The sequence below is a fragment of the Macrobrachium rosenbergii genome, chromosome 51 (assembly GCF_040412425.1).
Source record: "Macrobrachium rosenbergii isolate ZJJX-2024 chromosome 51, ASM4041242v1, whole genome shotgun sequence".
Lineage (NCBI taxonomy): Eukaryota > Metazoa > Arthropoda > Malacostraca > Decapoda > Palaemonidae > Macrobrachium > Macrobrachium rosenbergii.
In genome coordinates, this window is record NC_089791.1 from 13,599,342 (window position 1) to 13,620,875 (window position 21,534).

Sequence of the window (21,534 nt, forward strand, 5' to 3'; positions counted from 1 at the left end):
TCATCATAACAAAGGAAGATACTATTCCTAGAATGCCCATTATCATCACGATCACGTGATTGTTGTTTGCTGTTCTCAGTGATTCAACGTGCCCAGTCTCTGGGGATATGCAGATCCACATCATTCACATTCTCTGAACGAAAACTTACGAGATGAAGATAATGTTTATTAAGTTTCTCCCATTAACGTTTGTCAGTTCGCGTGATTTTGCCATGTAAAAGGATGCAAAAAGGTTTTTGGCGAAAACATTGTCTACACTTTAAACATAAAGAAGAACGGAAATATCAGAAACTGTGCATAAATCACACCGTTTGTCTGAATCTTTCGTTCGCTTCCCACCTGGGTGACTCCCACCTGTGCTGCCAGACACATCGTCGCGCCGGGAAAAATGATCGTACTCCCAAAGTAATTTTATTTTAAAACCTAAGTTTTCATGGAAAAACGCATGTGAAACATTTGAGAGAAGCGTGCTCCTTTTCATTAATAAGGATATCATAATTGTTTGAAGCGAAGCTTCAGGAAAACATCAACACTCATAAATGGGAAGCTGTGTTTGCCATATCGGGAGTAGCCAGTTCCCCCACTATGCGACTTTCAGTCCCAGTAAAGAAGAGTGAGTGGTTTCGTTAAGTGCTAAGTGTGTCTATACTTAGAGATTGGACGTGTTTTCCCTACAAAAGAACCAGAAGATATTTATTAATAAGGTATGGTGCGTTCTTTGAATAACTGTTAAAAACAATCATTAAAACTGCTAAAATGAAAATACAATGAGCTCATAAAGTGAAAGTGTTCGATGCGTGTCTGGTAGTGATGTCATCCATGTGACAGACAGACAATTCATTGAAGAGTTGATTCATATACCAGTAGTAATTTTAAGAGTGTAGATGGCTAGGTTGCAAACGTCAGCCAAAAGTAAAAGTAATGGCGAATTTCTAAAGCTAGAACATGTAATAGGAAAATATTAACCTGAAACTGATTGGGAAACTGACTGGGTTTTAAGTAGTAAAAAAAAAGTAGAAATAAATGTGACAATGAATCCTTTACCTTATTTTATGTTTTATAAAGCAATTTCAGAATGGCATATTAAAATAATTATCAAAAACAAAGAACGTCACACTGGTAACAAAGAGCTTAAGTAGTCTTCATCTGATGCAATTCCAATAACCAAGAACATTAAATGCCACTAAACTGTTATCTTTCCAATTGCTTGGGAGTAACACGCTACACGCAGCGCCATCAACGACCATGAAAGTTAGTGGAAAGACATAAACCAAATGGCGCAGTTTGGCTAGGGTCGAAGATGGGTCATGGCCCACCTGCTTGCTGCTCGCTCTAATGAAATCTCTCCCATTTCGCCCTACCTGGCTCCCCCGATGAGGAAGCCCACTTTCAAAATGCCATTCATTGTCGCAGGGAAAGTTTTGATAGTAACTTTCACTCTTCTGTGGATAATTTTAAACGATTCATTCTCACATGACTTATTTCAGAGGGGTTCATTATCTTATTCATTCTTTTGTGAATTACGATATATATATATTAGACAGTTCCATTCTACCATTCATTCTTTCAAAGCTCATTTTAACTCAATAGGACGAGCTGATATTACTACTTATTTAACTCACGAGTGACAGCTTCTGAGTGATCAGCTGACTAGGAAAGTCGCACGTTTTCCTATTTCTTTTTCCAGTGATTTCCGGATATGACGATTGGATTCAACGGCGACATACCTCTTAGCAATACCGCTTGATGTAAGGAAGTGTCTCACTAATTTACTTTCCGATTAACTTTGTATTTACAGTTCATAGATTTTATTATTTCCAGTTCTGTTTCGTACACTGTAAACGATAAAAATGACTCGTAAATACTTTATTCAGCCCCAAAAGAATGAACGTATTTAAAACCCCATGAAACCACGCCATATCTCGATTCACATAATCAGTGATGTTATTCAGAGCTACACATCCGCCACTATCATTTATCTATACTTTCATCTACATATGGTTTCATAACCTGCAGGTGAAATTCACAGAGCCCAAAAGGAATTATTATTATCAAAATCCTTTTGGGTTAAACTTCATCTAGAGTTACGGAAGAAAGACCTTTTATCGGAAACTCAAAGGTTATCTAGATTATTCTATAACAATCTGGTTTCGTAGATTATTGTATTTATATAGTAATTTGATTTCGTAACTCCAATACCCATATAGCAATTGCCTTCGGAACTACAAGGCGAAGACAATAGGAACGAACAAAGTGCGCTTCTTACCGTTATATTCTGAGGTGTCAACGGAAAAGCTTAGGTTTAATTACCGTTTAAAAGACATTACCTTTGAGAGATAGGGCTGCATCTGAACTGCGCATCTACGGATTATCTGTATGCTTAGTGTACGAACTTGGATTGGTTAATGTTAAGTTGAAAAAGTTCTTCACTTGTGGACAAAAATTTCTTATAGGTCATAATTCCAGATTTATCATTGCTTGGTAAACTTTACACACACACACACACAGAGAGAGAGAGAGAGAGAGAGAGAGAGAGAGAGAGAGAGAGAGAGAGAGAGATTTTATAGATAGATTTAACATTAATTCCTGTTAAGTAACGGGAGAATAAAATCATAGAGATTTTAACATGAATTGCTGTTAAGAGAGAGAGAGAGAGAGAGAGAGAGAGTGAAATTATAGATAAGACGTGAATTGCTGAGAGAGAGAGAGAGAGAGAGAGAATAAGAAAACATTTCTTGAGTGTGAAGCTAGTTGAAATCTGGAGGAAGCCATACAAGGTGCGAACAATGAAAACGAACCTGTACGAACTTCCATTTAAAGAGAAAATGAAAGCATTCGTGAAAAGAAGCCGAGGAAAAAAATGCACAAGACCATCTCGAGATACTCCCAAGGTCCTGATCTGTATATATAGCTTGTGAAAAAGGAAGGCAAGCTGTGGGCGTTGCAGGTAGGGTGTGACGGACTAGGATGCTTACGTCACGCCCGCCTGAGTCACACGCACCTCATGTTACGGCAAGGGGCGCCCACTTCGTCAGAGCTGGAAGGAAGGGGCTCGTATAGGAAAGATGGCCTCTGCCTTGAACGTATCAAGCGCAGTACCCACATGGTATCCAAAACTTACACAGGGATTTAAAAGCAACTCTTCGTTAATATTCATTCTCAATTCACAGAGGAATTCACGATAAATACACAAAACTAGAAGAGCGAACAAATATTACAGACATAGTATGCACACGGATTGTCACCAAATTGTGCTAACAATACTTGCCCCTTATTAGGAAATATAAGGAAAAACACGTAAAGCAGATAAGGAGAAAGTAGGAGGAAAAACCTCCTTTGTGTTTACTCCCCCACTCGGACAAGAAATACGAACGGCTTTCGTAGTAGGAAGAGCGAGGGGGGAAACAAACAAAAAAGCTAGCCATTGTGAAGCCAGTTGTCATGACAGTGTCCCGGATGTTGGAAGGAAGGAAGAAATTAGTGCGCTGTGTCGACTAATTTCCTTCATAATAGAGGCTGATGGGTGAAAAGAAATACCAGTACCGGAACAATTTCGGTTAATTTCATTGGCGGATATAATCATCATTCCGATTACACATTAAACAGAATAGGCTATACGTGGTTGATTTTTTATCTTAAATTTAAATACTTGGAATTTGAACAAAAGGGTAATCGTCTAGAATAGATTTTTTTGTGGAATATATTATAGTAAAAATCATTACTATATAAATTGTAAGTATTAAGAACAAATCCTTTCAAACTGTATACAGTATGTATATGTATATATATATATATATATATATATATATATATATATATATATATATATATATATATATATATATGTATGTGTATGTGTGTGTGTGTGTGTGTGTGTGTGTGCGCTTGTAAAAGTTGTTATTGGCTCTTTGATTTGATAAAAGACGAATAAAGTAAAGTTTAAATATTAAACTTTCAAAATTGAGTAACGAGTACGAGTGCTTAATTAACATACAAAAAAGGCACAAATGTAACCTAAGTGTTCGTAGCTTTTGATTTCCATTATGGACTTATGTTGCGGCACGTATTCAGAGTGCAGATAATCAAGGAAGTCCAAACAGGACACGAAAAGTTCTTATGGTGAGCTATGGTCTATGTGACAATCGATGGAATAATACAGTATATTATATATATATATATATATTATATATATATATATATAATATATATATATATATAATATATATATATATATATATATACATATATATATATATATATATATATATATATATATATTTATATTTATATATATATATATATGTATATATATATATATATAAAATACATATATAATATATATGTATATATACATATACATATATATACATGTGTACATATATACATATATATATGTGTATATACATAATATATATATATATATATATATACATATAATGTATATATATATGTATATATATGAACTTACATATTAACGTTCCATAGCCACAATGCCCTTTTTATTTTCACATTAAAAAGAGTACAAATATCTTTCATAATATATATATATATATATATATATATATATATATAATATATATATATATATATATATATATATATATATATATAATATATATATATATATAAATATATATAATTATATAATATATATATACTGTATATAATACATATTAGAATCTACTGGTCACTTTTTACCGGATACGTATGTAATTGTAATAACCACAATGCCCTCTTAACTCTCAAGATTCTTCACACTACAAAGCCTGAGATCCAAATGCAAGACACAAAGTAATCCCGATATATATATATATATATATATATATATATATATATATATATATATATATATATATATATATATATATATATATATATATATATATATATATATAAATATATATATATATATATATATATATATATATATATATATATATATATATATCACATATATTGTTATATACTGTATATAATACATTCAAACTTAGAATCTAATGGGTCACTTTTTGAATAAAAACTATGTCCAGTTTGTAATAGCCACAATGCCCTCTTAACTCCTCAATTCTTCACACTATAATTAGCCTGAGATCCAATATATATATATACAAATATATATATATAATCCCGATATATATATATATATATATTTATATATATATATATATATATTAACTTTATCACATACACAATATATATATATATTCAAACTATATATATAGCTTGTAGCTTTTAAAAAAATATACATACCATCCAGTTTGAATGACAGGTGTCCAGTAATATATATATATATAGGTTGTATATATATATATATATATAATATATATATATATATATATATATATATATATATATATATATATTAATATATGTATTAACTTTATCACATACTTGTTCTATGCATTAGTAGAATTACTAAAAGGACCTCATTCAAACTGGATGGTATCTAATGGAAAGCTTTAAAAACTTTTGAATAAAAACCCATTAACATTTTGAATGATTCCTTTAAACTCCATTACATACCCATCAGTTTATATAATATATATATATATATATAATATATATATATATATATACACAATATATATATATATATATATATATATATATATATATATATATATATATATCACATACACAATTTGTTTGGTGAGAGAGAATAAAAACTCCCATTACATACCATCCAGTTTGAAGAGAGATAGATAGAGAGAGATATAGTTAGAGATACCTTGAGAGAGAGAGAGAGAGAGAGAGAGAGAGAGAGAGAGAGAGAGAAATCGTCACTAATTTTGCACAACACTTTCAAGGATTAGCTGAAAAGAACCCATTATTATGGTATTATGGGATATTTGCAGGTATTTAATACCGTGTATTTCAATATTAACTTATCCAATCACGAGGTGACTTTTGAGAAACGAAAAAATCAAAGGTCAAAACGACGTTCACACTTCAATTCCTATATCGTTGTTGAATCCATATGCGGAAAAATCAGGTGATTCATACATTTATCAGCAGAACTCGAACCCTGTACTTACACACTGCATTCTAACCTTTACCAAGGGCGCTTCAAGTACCTCTGATGCCATCTATCAGGTCAGTCAAGAAAACTGAATACTACCAAAGTGGTAGTGAACGGGACTACTTAGTCACCGCTGCCCTTGAAGTACCGATGACTTGGGATTCTAATGCACCGGATTCCATGCCAGAGAAGCGACGATTGGAAGGCTGTGAACCTCTCGGGGGAAGTTGTTCCTCAAATGGCAGATGTGTCTCTTTTGAGGCCAATGTCAACCATTTTTCTCAGCCCTGTGGAGAACCGGTTAAAGAATTCATACCATGCTCTCTGCTCTGCCAGACGCATTGTGCTTGTGGCCCCATACCCTGCACTGATTCTCAAAAATAAAACTAAAAAGATTAAAATATTGTATATGTATACATGTGGTATATATAATATACTCACACGTATGGACATATCTATGTGTATATATATATATATATATATATATATATATATATATATATATATCTATCATATCTTCTTCTTTTCTTTTCTTTTAACTTTTTTTTAATATATATATATATATATATATATATATATATATATATATATATATATATATATATATATATATATATATATATATATATATATATATATATATATAAAATGTAGAACCTACTAGTCACTTTACCAGACACACATGTAATTCTAATAGCCACAATGCCCTCTTAACTTCCCGAATTCTTCGCGCTATTTTTGGATATGCTTTGTAACTACGAAGCCGAAATATCCAAACGGAAGAAAAATTGAAGAACTTGTGAACGCCGGTCGCGGGAAACGAACCCGCATTACCATATTCACAAGGAGGTCGCGTTTGCCGACCTGACCACGAGAAGGATAAAAAGTCTATTACCCCTCGTACATACATATACCTGTTGTTTTCAGTTAAGAGGGCATTTGGCTATTAGAATTACATACATACACACACACACACATATATATATATATATATATATATATATATATATATATATATATATATATATATATATATATATATATATATATATATATATATATATATATATATATACTATGTACATATTTGTTGTGTGTTTTTGTGTACATACAGTATGTATGTATATATACTTGCGTATTTGTATGTCACTGTCTACCTTAATTAACTCAAAATTATTATTGCTCTGCTGAATGACAATCACTTTCTCAAGCAAAAGTAAGTCAGGCTAACAATAACGCGCGACGACTAAGCACTGCTGAACTGTCTGAACATCTCAGTTCGCTCAAGACACGCTGTCTGGTGCGCTCATCACGCAGCAAACTTTCTCTCTCCATCTAGTGGGAGAGAAGATCTCCTAAAGTCAAAAGGCCACGGCCGTAACTGTCTTTTTTATTGTAAAGGGGGAAATCTGGGCCAAGTGACGACGTTATGCAATTGCCTATTTGTTCCGCCAAAGTTTCCTTTGTTGCAGATGGATTGTAGGTGCGAGGGGGTTGGGGAGTGGAAGTGTGCCTGTGTTTGATTCTAACAGGTTTCAGTAATTTTTTTCTTGTTTGTATAAAATGGTTAGCAATCATCAGTGCATTTTTTATACAATAATGATCATCTGGTCATGTGGATAAAATGATGGTAAAGGTTGGCGAAAAGCGTACAATTCTAATACATTCTGAGCAAAAAGAAAAGTTTTATATTTATTATAATTATTCTCCTTAACTATAATTTCTAGTTAACTGCTTTATCATCTTTTAACTGGGAGAATTTTTACAATGGCAAGATAAACATACGTAATTTTTCATTTATTTTCAACTTCAGGGTTTTTTTTTTTTTTTTTTTTAAAGAACCGACAACGTTTGAAGGATTTTAGCAATACGGATCCCTAAAGTTGAAACAGTCCTGTTAACGGTAAAATTAAGCAGAAAACCTATGGCCATCAATGATTTGAAAGCACTCGCGGTCGATCACATGCTATCTGATCATCCCTCTCAAGTCAGGTTACGATTCTGTGAAAGCCCAGCTGCTGATTTTTATAAAATTTGGTTGTAACTTTAAGTCCTGTCCGTAAGATTATGTTTTTATTTTCATGCTGTCTTTGTTGTTGACTTATTTATTGAATTAATAAATGATTCCTAAAGATGATAGGGACCTTGCTTTGCTTCCGGCAGGTGTGAAATGTTCAGCCTTGGTTAGGAGTTCTACCAGGTGTAAATACTGCGTAATGCAGCCGTTCCACAGTGGGCAGATAAGAAACACAAAAGCGAGAAAGGCGCGAACAAAAGTCCTTTCTTTAACGTCTTTAAGGAACCTCTGACCTCTGGAACCCTACGGAAACGTGAAGGAAATAATACAACGAAACAAAACGTCATGCAAAAGTACTTCAGAGCAATCCATGGCTTAAAGCATATTAAATGAACATTGTTAAAGCGCTCGCTCAAATAGGAAGGATCAGTTACTAATCCTTGTAGTGCTTGTATTACAAAGCTTTAGTGAACACCAAAACAACTTTGTATTTCGTCAGTTTAGGTTTGTTGGTTATACCCTCTTCTATTTAGTACCTTTTGTTCCAATTGTGGAATGAGTCATGATCTGAAACGCGATATGGGAAATGAAACACCTGGCGTTAGCGACCCGGCGTTTTCTCGTTTATTTTTAGATCGCAGATCAGCTGCAGTGGCGTCATGTATTTAACTCATGAAATTTAAACGGAAAAAATGTCCACAGGTAAGCGTGGATATTTTATCTTTGTGTATACAGTAATTATAATTACTGTTTGTCAACAAAAATTAAATTTTCACATACTAGCTAATAAAGTTTTATGTCCCAGTAACCAAAATTCTCTCAATTCTCTCAACAGACACACACATTTGCGGGACAGACATGCAGTAAAATTTCGATAAAACGATAACAGCAACCAATCGCACAACGTGATAGATTAAACAATTAACCACTCGGGTGTTTCTGATAATGATAATACGAGGATTCGTTGCTGCGCCCAATAAATAAATACTTTTGCCTCAGCTATTTTCATCATAATGACTCACACATTAATCTGGTAATAGTCCTCTCTCGTACTATCAACATTCCTTCTCCATCTTATTGAATTTCCTTGTCACTTACAGCTACGATTCTAAGAAAATTGGTTTGGAATAGAACAACGAAAACAATGCTTAAAAATATCAAATAAAACTTCAGCTTTCTTATATTTTGTGTTATTAACTGTTACTTTTCACGGGGGCAAAATATTACTACATTTCCTTTTGTTACATCAAGCAACATAAATATACATTTCAAATCTTACAGCATTTAAAAAACTGCAGGCAATAGCAAAAAAAAAAATAAATAAATAAATCTAAAAAAATAAGCAGTGAACGTTGAACCTCTATTTCACGTACATCAAATTCATTCAGTATACACACACCTTCACAGTTAAGAGTAGAGACCATCCTACGTGGCAGGACGAGCTCTGCAAAGCACAGAATAACAATGTTCTCGAGCGGAAATTCCCTACCCACAAGACCTCCTCGTGCAGGAAGAGCGATGCCCGTTTACAGTTCGTGACTGCATTCCTCTCGGGCAAACGGAGAGAACCATGTACGTCGTATCAAGAAAGTACGTTACCCCCAAGGGCGTTTCCCCCACCTCCCAAATCAATAAAAATAATGTAACCGATTCATCACAATTGCCCAACCTCATAAAAACCTGCCGCACAAGCTGTGTAATAAAAGAAACCGATTAATAAATTGTGCCGATTCCCCATTGGTATAAATTGTCATAAAATATGCGCAAAGTTAAAGCTTTTCCTCCGGTGCATAAAATCCTGGCTAGTCCCATGAAAGCACCCGTCATGCGAAGAGAAAAACACTTGAAAATCTTATCAAATGATTGGCAATAATTTCATAATCGCCGCTGGTAAGACAAAGAATGTTGAGATGAATATGTAGCAATAGAGAGAAAAGACAACTGGAGGAGAACGAGGGAATGACAATGCGAAAAGTTGAAGATATTTACATTGGCGGTGGGCATTGCAATACGTGTGACAAGAAAACAAACCTGTTGCTAGAAAGTACGACGAATACAGAGTTGGGGTTTCTTCTGCAGATGAGGGTGCTTCGAGTATCCTAATGATACATTGCATGAATGCCAGATGAATATCAGTATCAGGGATTTATATTTCACGACATTTTCTTTGCGACAATTTAATATCATAGCGACGATTCGTGCAAAAAAGTGAATTGTCTTGCAAACGCATTTTGAATTAACATGTTTGTTATCAATCAAATCTAGAATCTTTCGTTTTAAGCTAAGTCGCTCAAAGTAAGGTTTATGGTATCTCTTACTATTTTATCACCAAGAAGCTAATTATTATTTCTGTACTGGTGCTAAAAATTAGGTCGCGTGCAACAAGAGCTTCAGCAACAACAATACAGTGATTCAAATTTTGCACCAATGTAGAAACACATATTGGTTACTTATTGCATAGTTTGGCGGCAGAATGCTTGCGCCTTCCAAGATACATTTTGCAGATGGATATAACTCTGGCTACAGAGCAAGTTGGTGCTTGCATACTTTCATACAAGGTCCAGAGAACGGATCTTGCTTTCATAGGTCAACGTCTTTTAATGATAATTAAACTTGAGTAACTGTTGAGATGCACTGTACCTCTTAAATTCTCATGGTAATTCCATCAAGGATTTCAATAGTCAAGAGTTCACCTTCTGACATTAACCTTACCGCGTAAGTCGTTGTGCAAGGTTCATGGGCAGAAGGTCAGCCCACACTGCGACTGCTACCGATGCACGCACGCACATGCATGCAAACATAACCTTGCTTGGAGTTCCAGACGGTAAAGTTCAGGGTAGTACGGGCATGGAGAACCAAACAGTACAACATATATAAAAGGAAGTCATCCAATGAGTTAAATTTTACGGACATAACATTTTGGCCTTCTACTGTAAGAGATGTTCGCTTTCATTATGCATAAACATCTCAGACCTTTTGAGAAGATTGTGGGTTATACAAAATAAATTACCAATAAGGCGTTTCATGTTCAAGAGATTCAACTCTCAGAGAGAGAGAGAGAGAGAGAGAGAGAGAGAGAGAGAGAGAGAGAGAGAGAGAGAGAGAGAGAGAGAGAGAGAGAAAATTACAACTTTCTTAACTGCAACAACAGACTGACAATTGGATTCATTTTATTAAACAAAAATAGGGTACTGTTACTCAAGAAAAAAATAAATACGTTTTTATATCGTTCATAACAGCATGAGATGTGTATGAGGCATTAAAAATCCAGTAAAATGAATGAATACTATATCTGTCTTGTAAACGCAAAACTGATGTAAAAAACTGACATGATCATTCTAATTTCAGGAACGCAAAGTATGCAAGAATGTACTTTCATAAGATTAAACAGCATATAATTTTCCTAAAAATAATTATAATAGTAACAACCTTTCAGGCGTGAAGCATCTGTAAACTTATAATCTTCCTCTGCTAATGAATAGGTGACGTTATTTGTGTGTGTGTGTGTGTGTGTGTGTGTGTGTGTGTGTGTGTGTGTGTGTGTGTGTGTGTGTGTTTATGTGTGTGTGTGTGAGGGAGAGAGAGAGAGAGAGAGAGAGAGAGAGAGAGAGAGAGAGAGAGAGAAAGGTGAAATACAAATTTAACAAAATTATATCATAACAGCCATCTCATAAACGGGGTGAATAGCCTTTTAGTTGCCTCAGATATATGTACACACTAACTGAAAAAAAATTCTTTTTACCTATCGCAATTATGTAAATCAAACTGCACCTGGTAACCAAGCAGAATTCCCCAGGAATCAGGTGTAGGTATATCTTTCAAATATCAAGAGTTCAGCTAACAAATGCCTAGCGTAAGATGATCTCTTTCCGCACGTTCAAATAAAAAAAAAAATGCTAAAAACCTATCAGCTCACCATAATATGAAGTCACCTGACAAACAGGTAAATTTTGTAACCGCGGCGAGGTCAGGCGAGCCTGGCTGTGCTCACGCGATATAAATCGGTCCTCCTTTCGTCGATGCCACAAGAGGTCCTCTCATCAAAAATGTATGTCGTGGATTTATTGACAGATCCTGCAAGAGTCTGACCACGCAAAGGGGTACTTGGGCTGTGAAAAAAGGGACCCTTTTTCCTCTAAAGTAGGTTGTGCCGAAATTAGACGCTTTACGAGCGTGTCAAACTTGGGGACCATGATATAAAATGATAATCATAGATGCAGCCAGACATTTTTGTAATGAATGTTAAAATGGACTGCCTAAAAGAGTGGGAGATATTATCGCTTCCTGCGTAAGTTTACTATGGCATTTAAAGGATATTATATCATTCACTGGTGACTTTGCTGTTATAGTAAAATATATATAATTCTTCACTGGTAATATAATGAGAATATAGGGAAAATCTATGTGAAGCTATTTTTCTTATCCTATTTTTTTATTCTGACGTTTATGTTTCCAGAATTGAAAAATTAATATATACATACATATATATATATATATATATATATATATATATATATATATATATAAAGATATAATATAATATATAATATAGATATTATACATTACAGAATAAAGATCAAGTAAAAATAGCATTCGAATATACGATTTTATTTTACAGACAGAAAGATGCATATATAGCAGGATATGTAGCATTATATATACCTATACCTTTTATATATATGCTAAGATATTATATTCATTATATATATATATATATATATATATATATATATATATATATATATATATATATATATATATATATATATATATACACAATATATATAATATACATATATAAAGGCAAATGCCAATAAAGGAGAAGTTAAACTTTATTTATACGTTCATTACGTTCCATATCTTCGTGAATCAGTTATACATATATGTGTGTGATGTCATATAGTTATTTATACAAATATCAAATCATATTATAAGAAATGCATTCTCAGAAAAAAAACATGAAATGGTACAAAACTTCTGTAACTTCTAAAAAGATATCAGGAATAACACCAGAAAGACACAGACTACATCTGTAACTTCTATAAAGATATCAGGAATAAAACCAGAAAGAAACAGTCACTATCTACATCATGGTAATGTGTAAGACCCATTCTTGGAAAAGAAACAAAAATCGATATACACAATGTAACCTTACTTTCAAATAAAAAGTGACACCTAAAAGCAACGATCTTTCAATATTACTCAGATTCGACAAAACTACTCTGTACTAAACTGCGTGAAGCCAAGTAGCTGGATACTGGTCATGTGAAAAATGAATATTCAAGGCAAAAAGCCAGGTCGTCCATCAACTTTCAATATTTCCAGAAAAAAAAACATTGCCGTGAAAAACAATCGTTGGCATCTGAAGCCGTCACACACTCGGTATATACGTGGCCACCGCCACGCATATACACGTATCCCCTGCAATCAGCGAGGTGCTCTCTGCCTTAAAAGATGTAAGATATGTCCTTGAATCACTCGGAGATGCTCAGGCAAGACATCGAGTACATCTTGCACCACCAATCCTTGGAATAACAGACCATTTGAGAACCACTGACTGGACATCCATGCTAGAGTTCCTTGGTTCATCGAATAACTCGATAGGCAAACAACGTCCCAGTAAGCATTCGTAAGACTGATATAATGAGTCATAATCGGCGGCCCACCACCCCAAAAAATAATAATAGTAAGTCGTACACTATGTGGATGGGATAAAACAGATCCAGTTATACACCTTCGTAAGCGGGGGGGGGGGAAGTGAAGTAAACGGCATTATGAAGAGAAATTTAACGAGATCGAGATTTTACTTTACATAACCAATTAAAATCGTTATTCATTTATTTATTTACTTTTTGAATAATCTCACAGAGCATCTAACAGTGCATTTTTTCCTATTATGGCTTGAACAGTGGTAACAAATCCTTAAAAGGCGCAAATTAAATGTTTTTGGTCTTGAAATGTCGCGTATTAATTAATACATTATTTTGTGCAACAATGAAACGGTGCACAAACTCAGATCTGTATTTAGATTTCAATTACCATAATATGCCCTGGTTACAGGGCTGAAACAAAGAGGTGCAGTTAGGCGGGAGGGCAAAGCATAAACATTGTCTTTAATAAAAATTTCTGCTTTGGGATGTGAAGAACAATTATCCAGACTGGTTGTTCCTCATCTTACGGGTAGATTTGTTATTACTCACAGGTATGAAGTTACTACTATCCATTTCAGGGACCGCGAGTCATCGTTTTTCTCAAATATCTTTCAAACTAATTATTTCATCGAAATAGCACTTTGACACAGTGTACAAGACACCTCCCGCTAATTTTTGGTAATATATTGCATTGTCAAATGGTTTTAGTTAAGGTGTTTGCTCTTTGACTTACATGGTATCGCCAAACTATGCATTCGAACGTCCTTTATCCCCATCCCGCCCCTCCTCGTCCCTCCCTCAACTCAATTTCCTGGCCTCCCCATCTCCGCCCCCTCCCAACTTCCCTAAGAGGGATAGCGGACGTTCGATTGCGTAGATCAATCCTGCTGACTCATGCGACTTTGCCTTTAAAAGTCAGGAGTAAACGCCTTAACTAACACCATTTGACAATGCACTATTACCAAAAATTAGCGGGAGGTGTCTTGTACACTGTGTCAAAGTACCATTTCGATCAAATAATCAGTTTGAAAGATATTTGAGAAAAATTATAACTCGCGGTCCCTGAAATCGATAGTAGTCATTATAGAGAATGTATTAAAATTTTGGTTCTCTCTCTTACTGTATTTATTAACCCAATCTAGTAGGAAACGCAAGATATATTTTCGTCCATCAATATTCAAGAAAAAAACAATCCACCATTATTACATCTATATAAACAAATATAAATTGCGTTAACGAACAGGTTGTAATTCAAGGTTATTTGGAGCTATAATGTAAATCCAAGTAAAGACATATATCGGTTTCTTTATAACAAAATAAACTTCACTCTAAGTTACGGTAAACATTTTGAAAGCTTGTAAGTGGAGAAAGACTAGGTGCACAGCGTTTTCTTAAGAAGTTACTTATGGAATAAATGATTAATCAGGGGAAAGTTTCCAATAATTAAGTCGTTAATGGATGACTTGGTTCAGTAATAAGGAATCAAAAGGCATTACAATCAACATTAGTTATACAAGTTTTTCCTAATCATTTATCTGTAAACCCCCGTAGGGGGAGTGGTTAGTGCCGTCAGTGCACCTCATGCGGTGCACTGTAGGCATTACTTAAGTTTCTTTGCAGCGTGCCTTCGGCCCCTAGCTGCAACCCTTTTCGTTCCTTTTACTGTACCTCCTTTCATATTCTCTTTCTTCCATCTTAGTTTCCACCCTCTCCTAACAATTGATTCATAGTGCAACTGCGAGGTTTTTCTCCGGTTACACCTTTCAAACCTTTTACTGTCAATTTCCGTTTCAGCGCTGAATGGCCTCATAGGTCCCAGTGCTTGCGCTTTGGCCTAAATTCTACATTCAATTCAGTTCAATTCACTTATCTGTAAAGCTAAATACTCATAGTCATACTGCAATTCAGATTCTGTATCAGAAAATACTTTTGAGAGAGAGAGAGAGAGAGAGAGAGAGAGAGAGAGAGAGAGAGAGAGAATATGAACACTCTATGAAGATTACACTCTACGATTTGTTCCACTTGAATGACACTTTCCGGCGGCCGGTGTCTGGTTCAGTCGGCAAAATCTCTTTCTAATACTTTCACGTCTACGTCTATTTGCTTGGACATGCTTCGACATGGGCTGACTGGATTAGAGGAAATTTCCGTTCGTTTGTGCGTTGAGAGAGAGAGAGAGAGAGAGAGAGAGAGAGAGAGAGAGAGAGAGAGTTTGATCATCTGCTCGATTTGCCTGTGCTTTCAGACCGACTTGAATACTTCCCATTTATTCTCCTACTGCAGAACTGGATAGAGGACCTCTTTTCTCGGGTTGTTATAGTTAGGCCGATAACACGAACCGGTAAAAATTTACATGATGTAATGTTTCAAACATTACTCCGCCACTTTACCTAAATGGGCCTATTTCTCGCTGTCTTTAGGAATACTGTTACCATCCTCATCGATATTTCTTTTTCCATGCTTTCATAAGCAAGGTTTACCCTATTGACTCTACAATACTTTAAACTTCTAGGTGAAAGGGGACAAACATATGAAACCAGAGCTTCTCTTGAACCCCGAGCAAAGAGGAGGTACGATAAGATAAAGATAAGCTTATCAGTCCCAGACCTGAGGCGGCGCCGATCAGATACACGTACACTCTTCCTCTCGGCAACCCCACCTTAACTCTCAAATCCACAGTCTTAGTCTTCTGCCATTATCTACCCTGTTAAGTAAAGGACCCTTCCTTTATAGGTCTTGGTGCAGATTAGCTATTTGATGCGTTGTATTTTGTTGTGATTTGAATGAGTTTCTTTCATCAAAAAATACTTTTCTCTACTTTCTACAATGCAATTTCCTCATTCTCTCTCTCTTATATAGACAATATATAGTATATATATATATATATATATATATATATATATATATATATATATATATATATATATATATACTGTATATATGTATGTATATATATTATATATATATATATATATATTAATGTATACATAATATAGGTTTGTATGTGTGTGTGTATTGCCACTGCAATGGACAAAGACATTATACAGTATTCATTACCAAATGTTAGACAAATCATGTAAGAATGATTCTTGGGTTTATTTAAATAAGAGTCATCAAAAAGAAAGTCTACTGTTGGTGGGATTATTCCTGTAGTCTTTCTATACTACTTTAAACTTTTGATCAAATCGGAAAACTACAAGCCGCTCTAGTCAAATGATATCCCCGAAGATCACTTGTCAATGCAACAGATTGAAAAAAGACTTAGAACTGTCTACCTTGTCAATAAACACATTCAATATTTATCGAAATCAATCCTGGTTTATCGAGCATTCATTGAACGCCGAGGATCTGGCAATACTGAGCAATAACTCGTGTCACTTTTGACAGCATGCACGCAGAGACAAATGCATCATTCAGTCACGGAAATTATGTTTCCGGATCACGATCTAAAATCGCCCTTCAGCGTTTCCTGCGCCATTACTGCTGCCCTTCGCAACAGCGATCAAGAACCTTCCTGACGGGGCCACGGGGTTCACTGTAGGCCCCATTTCATCCCCCTCCCCCCACCCCCTCTCACTGTTACGTAAAAGACATTCATAACGCTTACGATGGGTTACGTAATATTATACTTGAGATATCAACATCTTACTGGTATTGACCGTATAGACGGGTACCTTGCCCAAATGGGCTAAGCTGTACCTTAAAACTGTGTTAATCTCTGGGCACCATTTGATCATCACATGCATCGGTGAGACACCCGTTTTGTTCGTTCATTTATTGTGCAAGGTTTGGGAAACCTGCCAAGATCTCGAATTCAAGGTTTGAGAAAAATCGACTAAACCATTACTGTGATTAGTTTATGAAACACACAACATATATATATATATATATATATATATATATATATATATATATATATATATATATATATATATATATATATATATATATATATATATATTATTACTTGTTAGGCTTCAATAAGACAGGATGGTTTGGATTCCAGGGTCTTTAACTTACAAATTACAAGCTTTCGAAGACATGCATCGGTACTTGCAGAAGAAGATTGTGTGTATTCGAAAGCTTGTACTTTGTAAATTAAAGAATCTGGAACGCAAACCATCCCGTCTTATTGAAGCCTAATACGAGTAATATGAATACACACACAACACACACACATATATATATATATATATATATATATATATATATATATATATATATATATATATATTATAAAATATAATTGTATACTAATATATATTATAAAACATATGTATATATATCTTACATTACGCATTCTCCTTTCGATTATACTGTTTATGAACAGACAAATGGAAATATCCAATTAAGTGATCAAAGATACTCATGGTATGCTACCATAACCATATGTATTTTCTTTTTCTTTCAGAGGAAAAAGACAAGAGAAACACAGTGATGAAAGAGGACGGAAGTGCATGAGACGAAGAATATCCTTTTTGTTTCCTAATTTCCCCAAGACACCTTTTTTTGCGTCTTCTAAAATCTAGTCAGCATGACGACCACCTCTTGGTATCGTCGATCCGTGTGGAATTACAAAGGCAACAGGGAGTACACCAAGTGAGTATACAATTCTGTGTGTGGTTACATATTCTTATTAAATAAATGCCATGAATCAGTCGCTCTCGGTTATTCAACTGTTGCACTATTGTTATTTTGAATTACTGTCTTAATGCTAATAAGTAACACAGATTTTCATGCTATTTTATTCCTTATCTTACTTAATCGTTAAAAAACCCGTTTTAGATTAACAGTCCGTTCATACTTCATGTGCTGACATTTAGTTTTTAGCTTAAACAGACTAATAATCAGTGAATGGTTATAACCATCTGAATCTAAATTTCCATAGTACAATCATAACCTAGCAACAGTTCACGGTATGCTGAATGTTTAATCGAAAATATTGAACCTCACCTTCAGGAGTGTCACTGACCTTTGCTCTTAAACAGCAGTCTAGTCTAAAAAATAAGAGACTTTCTGGTTTATTTCGGGGATGACATTTCTTAAGGCCCTGAGTATTTTTGTATTTTTAAAGTATACGAAATATTTACGTACGAATTAATTTATGCCCTAGAGATCAGACGTTTTAGATTTAAAAGGCGATACAATAAAATCCCGAGTCACTCTTACGTAACTTTATCGCAACTGTATCATATTTCCGTTCGGGAAGGACAGGTGGAAACTATAGCCCCCGAGTCAACCTTTTCCTTACTCGCTCACTTCCCTTGGGGGTTTAAATCAAAATAGAAGGAACACCTGCGCCACCCTCCTAAAGACGTCCTGGGACCTTGTCCTGCACAGGGACCTGAGCTCAACACGACTACTAAATATAGCAGTGTTTGATGACCTTGGAAGGCGCTTTCCCTTTAAAAAGGCTTAATTTCGATGGTTTATACAACTGATATTGATTGATTTATAGATTTTAGGCATATGCCGAGCACTGGGGCAACTAAGGCCATTCAGCGCTGAAACGGAAGTTGACAGTAAAAGGTTTGAAGGTATAAAATGAGGAAAACTTCGCAGTGCACTATGAATCAATTGTCAGGAGAGGGTGAACAGTAAGATGGAAGAAAGAGAATATGAACGGAGGTACAGTAAAAGGAATGAAAGCAGCTGCATCTAGGGGCCAGAGGGACGCTGCAGAGAACCTTAAGTTATGCCTACATTGCACCGCATGTGGTGCACTGACGGCACTAACCCCCTACATGAAGGACAATATATTGCCCGTGGGGTGAGATCATTTTCTTTCTAGCAGCATGAAACAAGAGTAAACTTCATACTCCTACGTAACCTAAGACGTATATTTACTTTAGATTACCACTATCAACTCTTCATGTAACAAGAAGAGTTCATTTCCCTTATAGTTCCATTATCTCTCAGTGTTAAACTGATACGCTATCGCAGTCCATTACAGACCTCGAGTTAATACCTGTTTGCAGCTACAATATTACATTTAATCACATTCTTCGGAAATAAGAGATCGCGTGGCTTCGCTAAATAAAAAAATAATGAATGACACAAATGACACAGTGATCAGAACCTCTGTTAAGGATTGGATGGCTGACGAGTTTCTCTCTCTCTCTCCTCTCTCTCTCTCTCTCTCTCTCTCTCTCTCCTCTCTCTCTCTCTCTCTCTCGCTAAACTGCAGTAATTCACTTTATTTACGACTTCCTTATTATTAGCAAACACCTCCCGCTTTATCGCTATATGACACTTCTTTGTTCTTTACTGTCACTAGGCACCTAAGCCTGAAATTTAAGTGATATATACATATATATATATATATATATATATATATTATTATATATATATATATATATATATATATATATATATATATACACACACACATTGTAATTTTCTATGAGACCAAAACTTGAATTAAGGAAATATGGTCACATGTTAATGACGTATGTAAGCGTGTTTTTCCACTTAACAATACTGAACGATATATCTTACATAAGAAGTACTATACTATTCTTTACATCCAAAACTTAATTTTTTTTTTTTTAAGCAGTGCCTCACCTCCCCCACCCTCCCACAGGGAAGCACACACAAACGCTTCATAGCATTTGCAGTCACAATATAAAATGCTTAGCAAAATATTACCACCTATACTTCGTCAATATGACAGGATATCAAACTATTTACTCATATGAATTACAAAGTAAATTATTTATGAAAACCAAAAAAATATTAAATGAAGTGTTTTAGCAATGGTAATAAAACAGCACATTACTACAGCACTTGTGACCGCAATTAAAGCTCTATACATCTGCTACACCAAGTTCATTAGTTTAAAAAAAAATATTTATTCATAAATTGTCAAAAAGTTAATTTAATTTCTGCCAGTTCATTACGAATGATCAAAATTGTCTACCTTGTAAATGTAATTTAAGACACTAAAGTATTTTAATCTTCCATGTACAGTACCAGTAAGTTATACTTTATTGTGCACTTCAGTGAGCTGCAGAAATTTTATATCTAAATAAAGTTTAACAGAAGCAAGGATATATAATTCATACAAAGGGTTGTGATTAAACTGGTCTTATACCACAACGGGCCCGGTGTGGTAAAGTTTGAAAGGAAATAAGAGACTTGGAGTGGACCTCCGAATTCAGTTAACCAAATGTGAACACACTACTCTATACAAATTACTAAAGTAAAGTAACAGCCCCCAACACCAGAAAAAAATACCCGCTAGGGGTATCTTAGCATTACTGGTATAAGGTGTTTCCTGCATTTACTATGTATCCAGCATTTTCGTTTTAGGGAAATAAATTAGACGCACGAATAATAGTTTAACTTCAAGAAATCGTTTCTTTCGTACTTCACGTGCGAAGCTAAACAAACCAACAGTAATGACTAAGGTCTAAACTTTAGACCTTGATAATTACCAGAAAATCCGATCCGTAAAATTTCGAACTCAAAATTTGAAGTGGTAGTTCGGCATCCACGTCTTTCGAAAGAAAATTATACACTACTGAATCTCACTGGAGCATATATTTTCTGATTTCTCATTTAGGTACTCCATGAAGTATTTGCGTAATAAAAATAAAGGAAAAACTATTTGCAGTTTTATAAAGAACTCCAAAGGACCCACTATAAAATTCTGGTTTTCAGTAAAAAAAAATTTGAAAAAAAAAAACTCAGGGAAGAAGCAGTACCGTGAACATCACAATCAAGAGCGAAAAATAAAAGTTAACAGGAAATGATGGACTTCACTTTAAAATGCTTAAACTTACTTCCGCTACTGCAGCCATAGCCATGGCCACGAAATGCAGCTCTGAGCACCGTGCATAAGTTAG

The 21,534-nt window shown here is 34.7% G+C and overlaps 1 protein-coding gene across 2 annotated transcripts in view; it reads left to right on the forward strand.

The window, feature by feature from the left end:
* The first annotated feature begins 430 nt into the window (after positions 1–430).
* The window catches only part of LOC136833134 (uncharacterized), a 53,453-nt gene continuing 32,349 nt past the window's right edge, over positions 431–21,534 (forward strand). The window contains exons 1-3 of one of the 2 annotated variants that reach the window (XM_067094804.1): positions 602–704; positions 1,688–1,748; positions 18,099–18,286. In XM_067094804.1, coding sequence (XP_066950905.1) covers positions 18,222–18,286 — 65 coding nt within the window. In that variant the 5' untranslated portion in view covers positions 602–704; positions 1,688–1,748; positions 18,099–18,221. Of the gene's footprint in view, positions 705–1,687; positions 1,749–18,098; positions 18,287–21,534 lie in introns of both variants that reach the window. The other variant, XM_067094802.1, reaches the window with a different exon arrangement.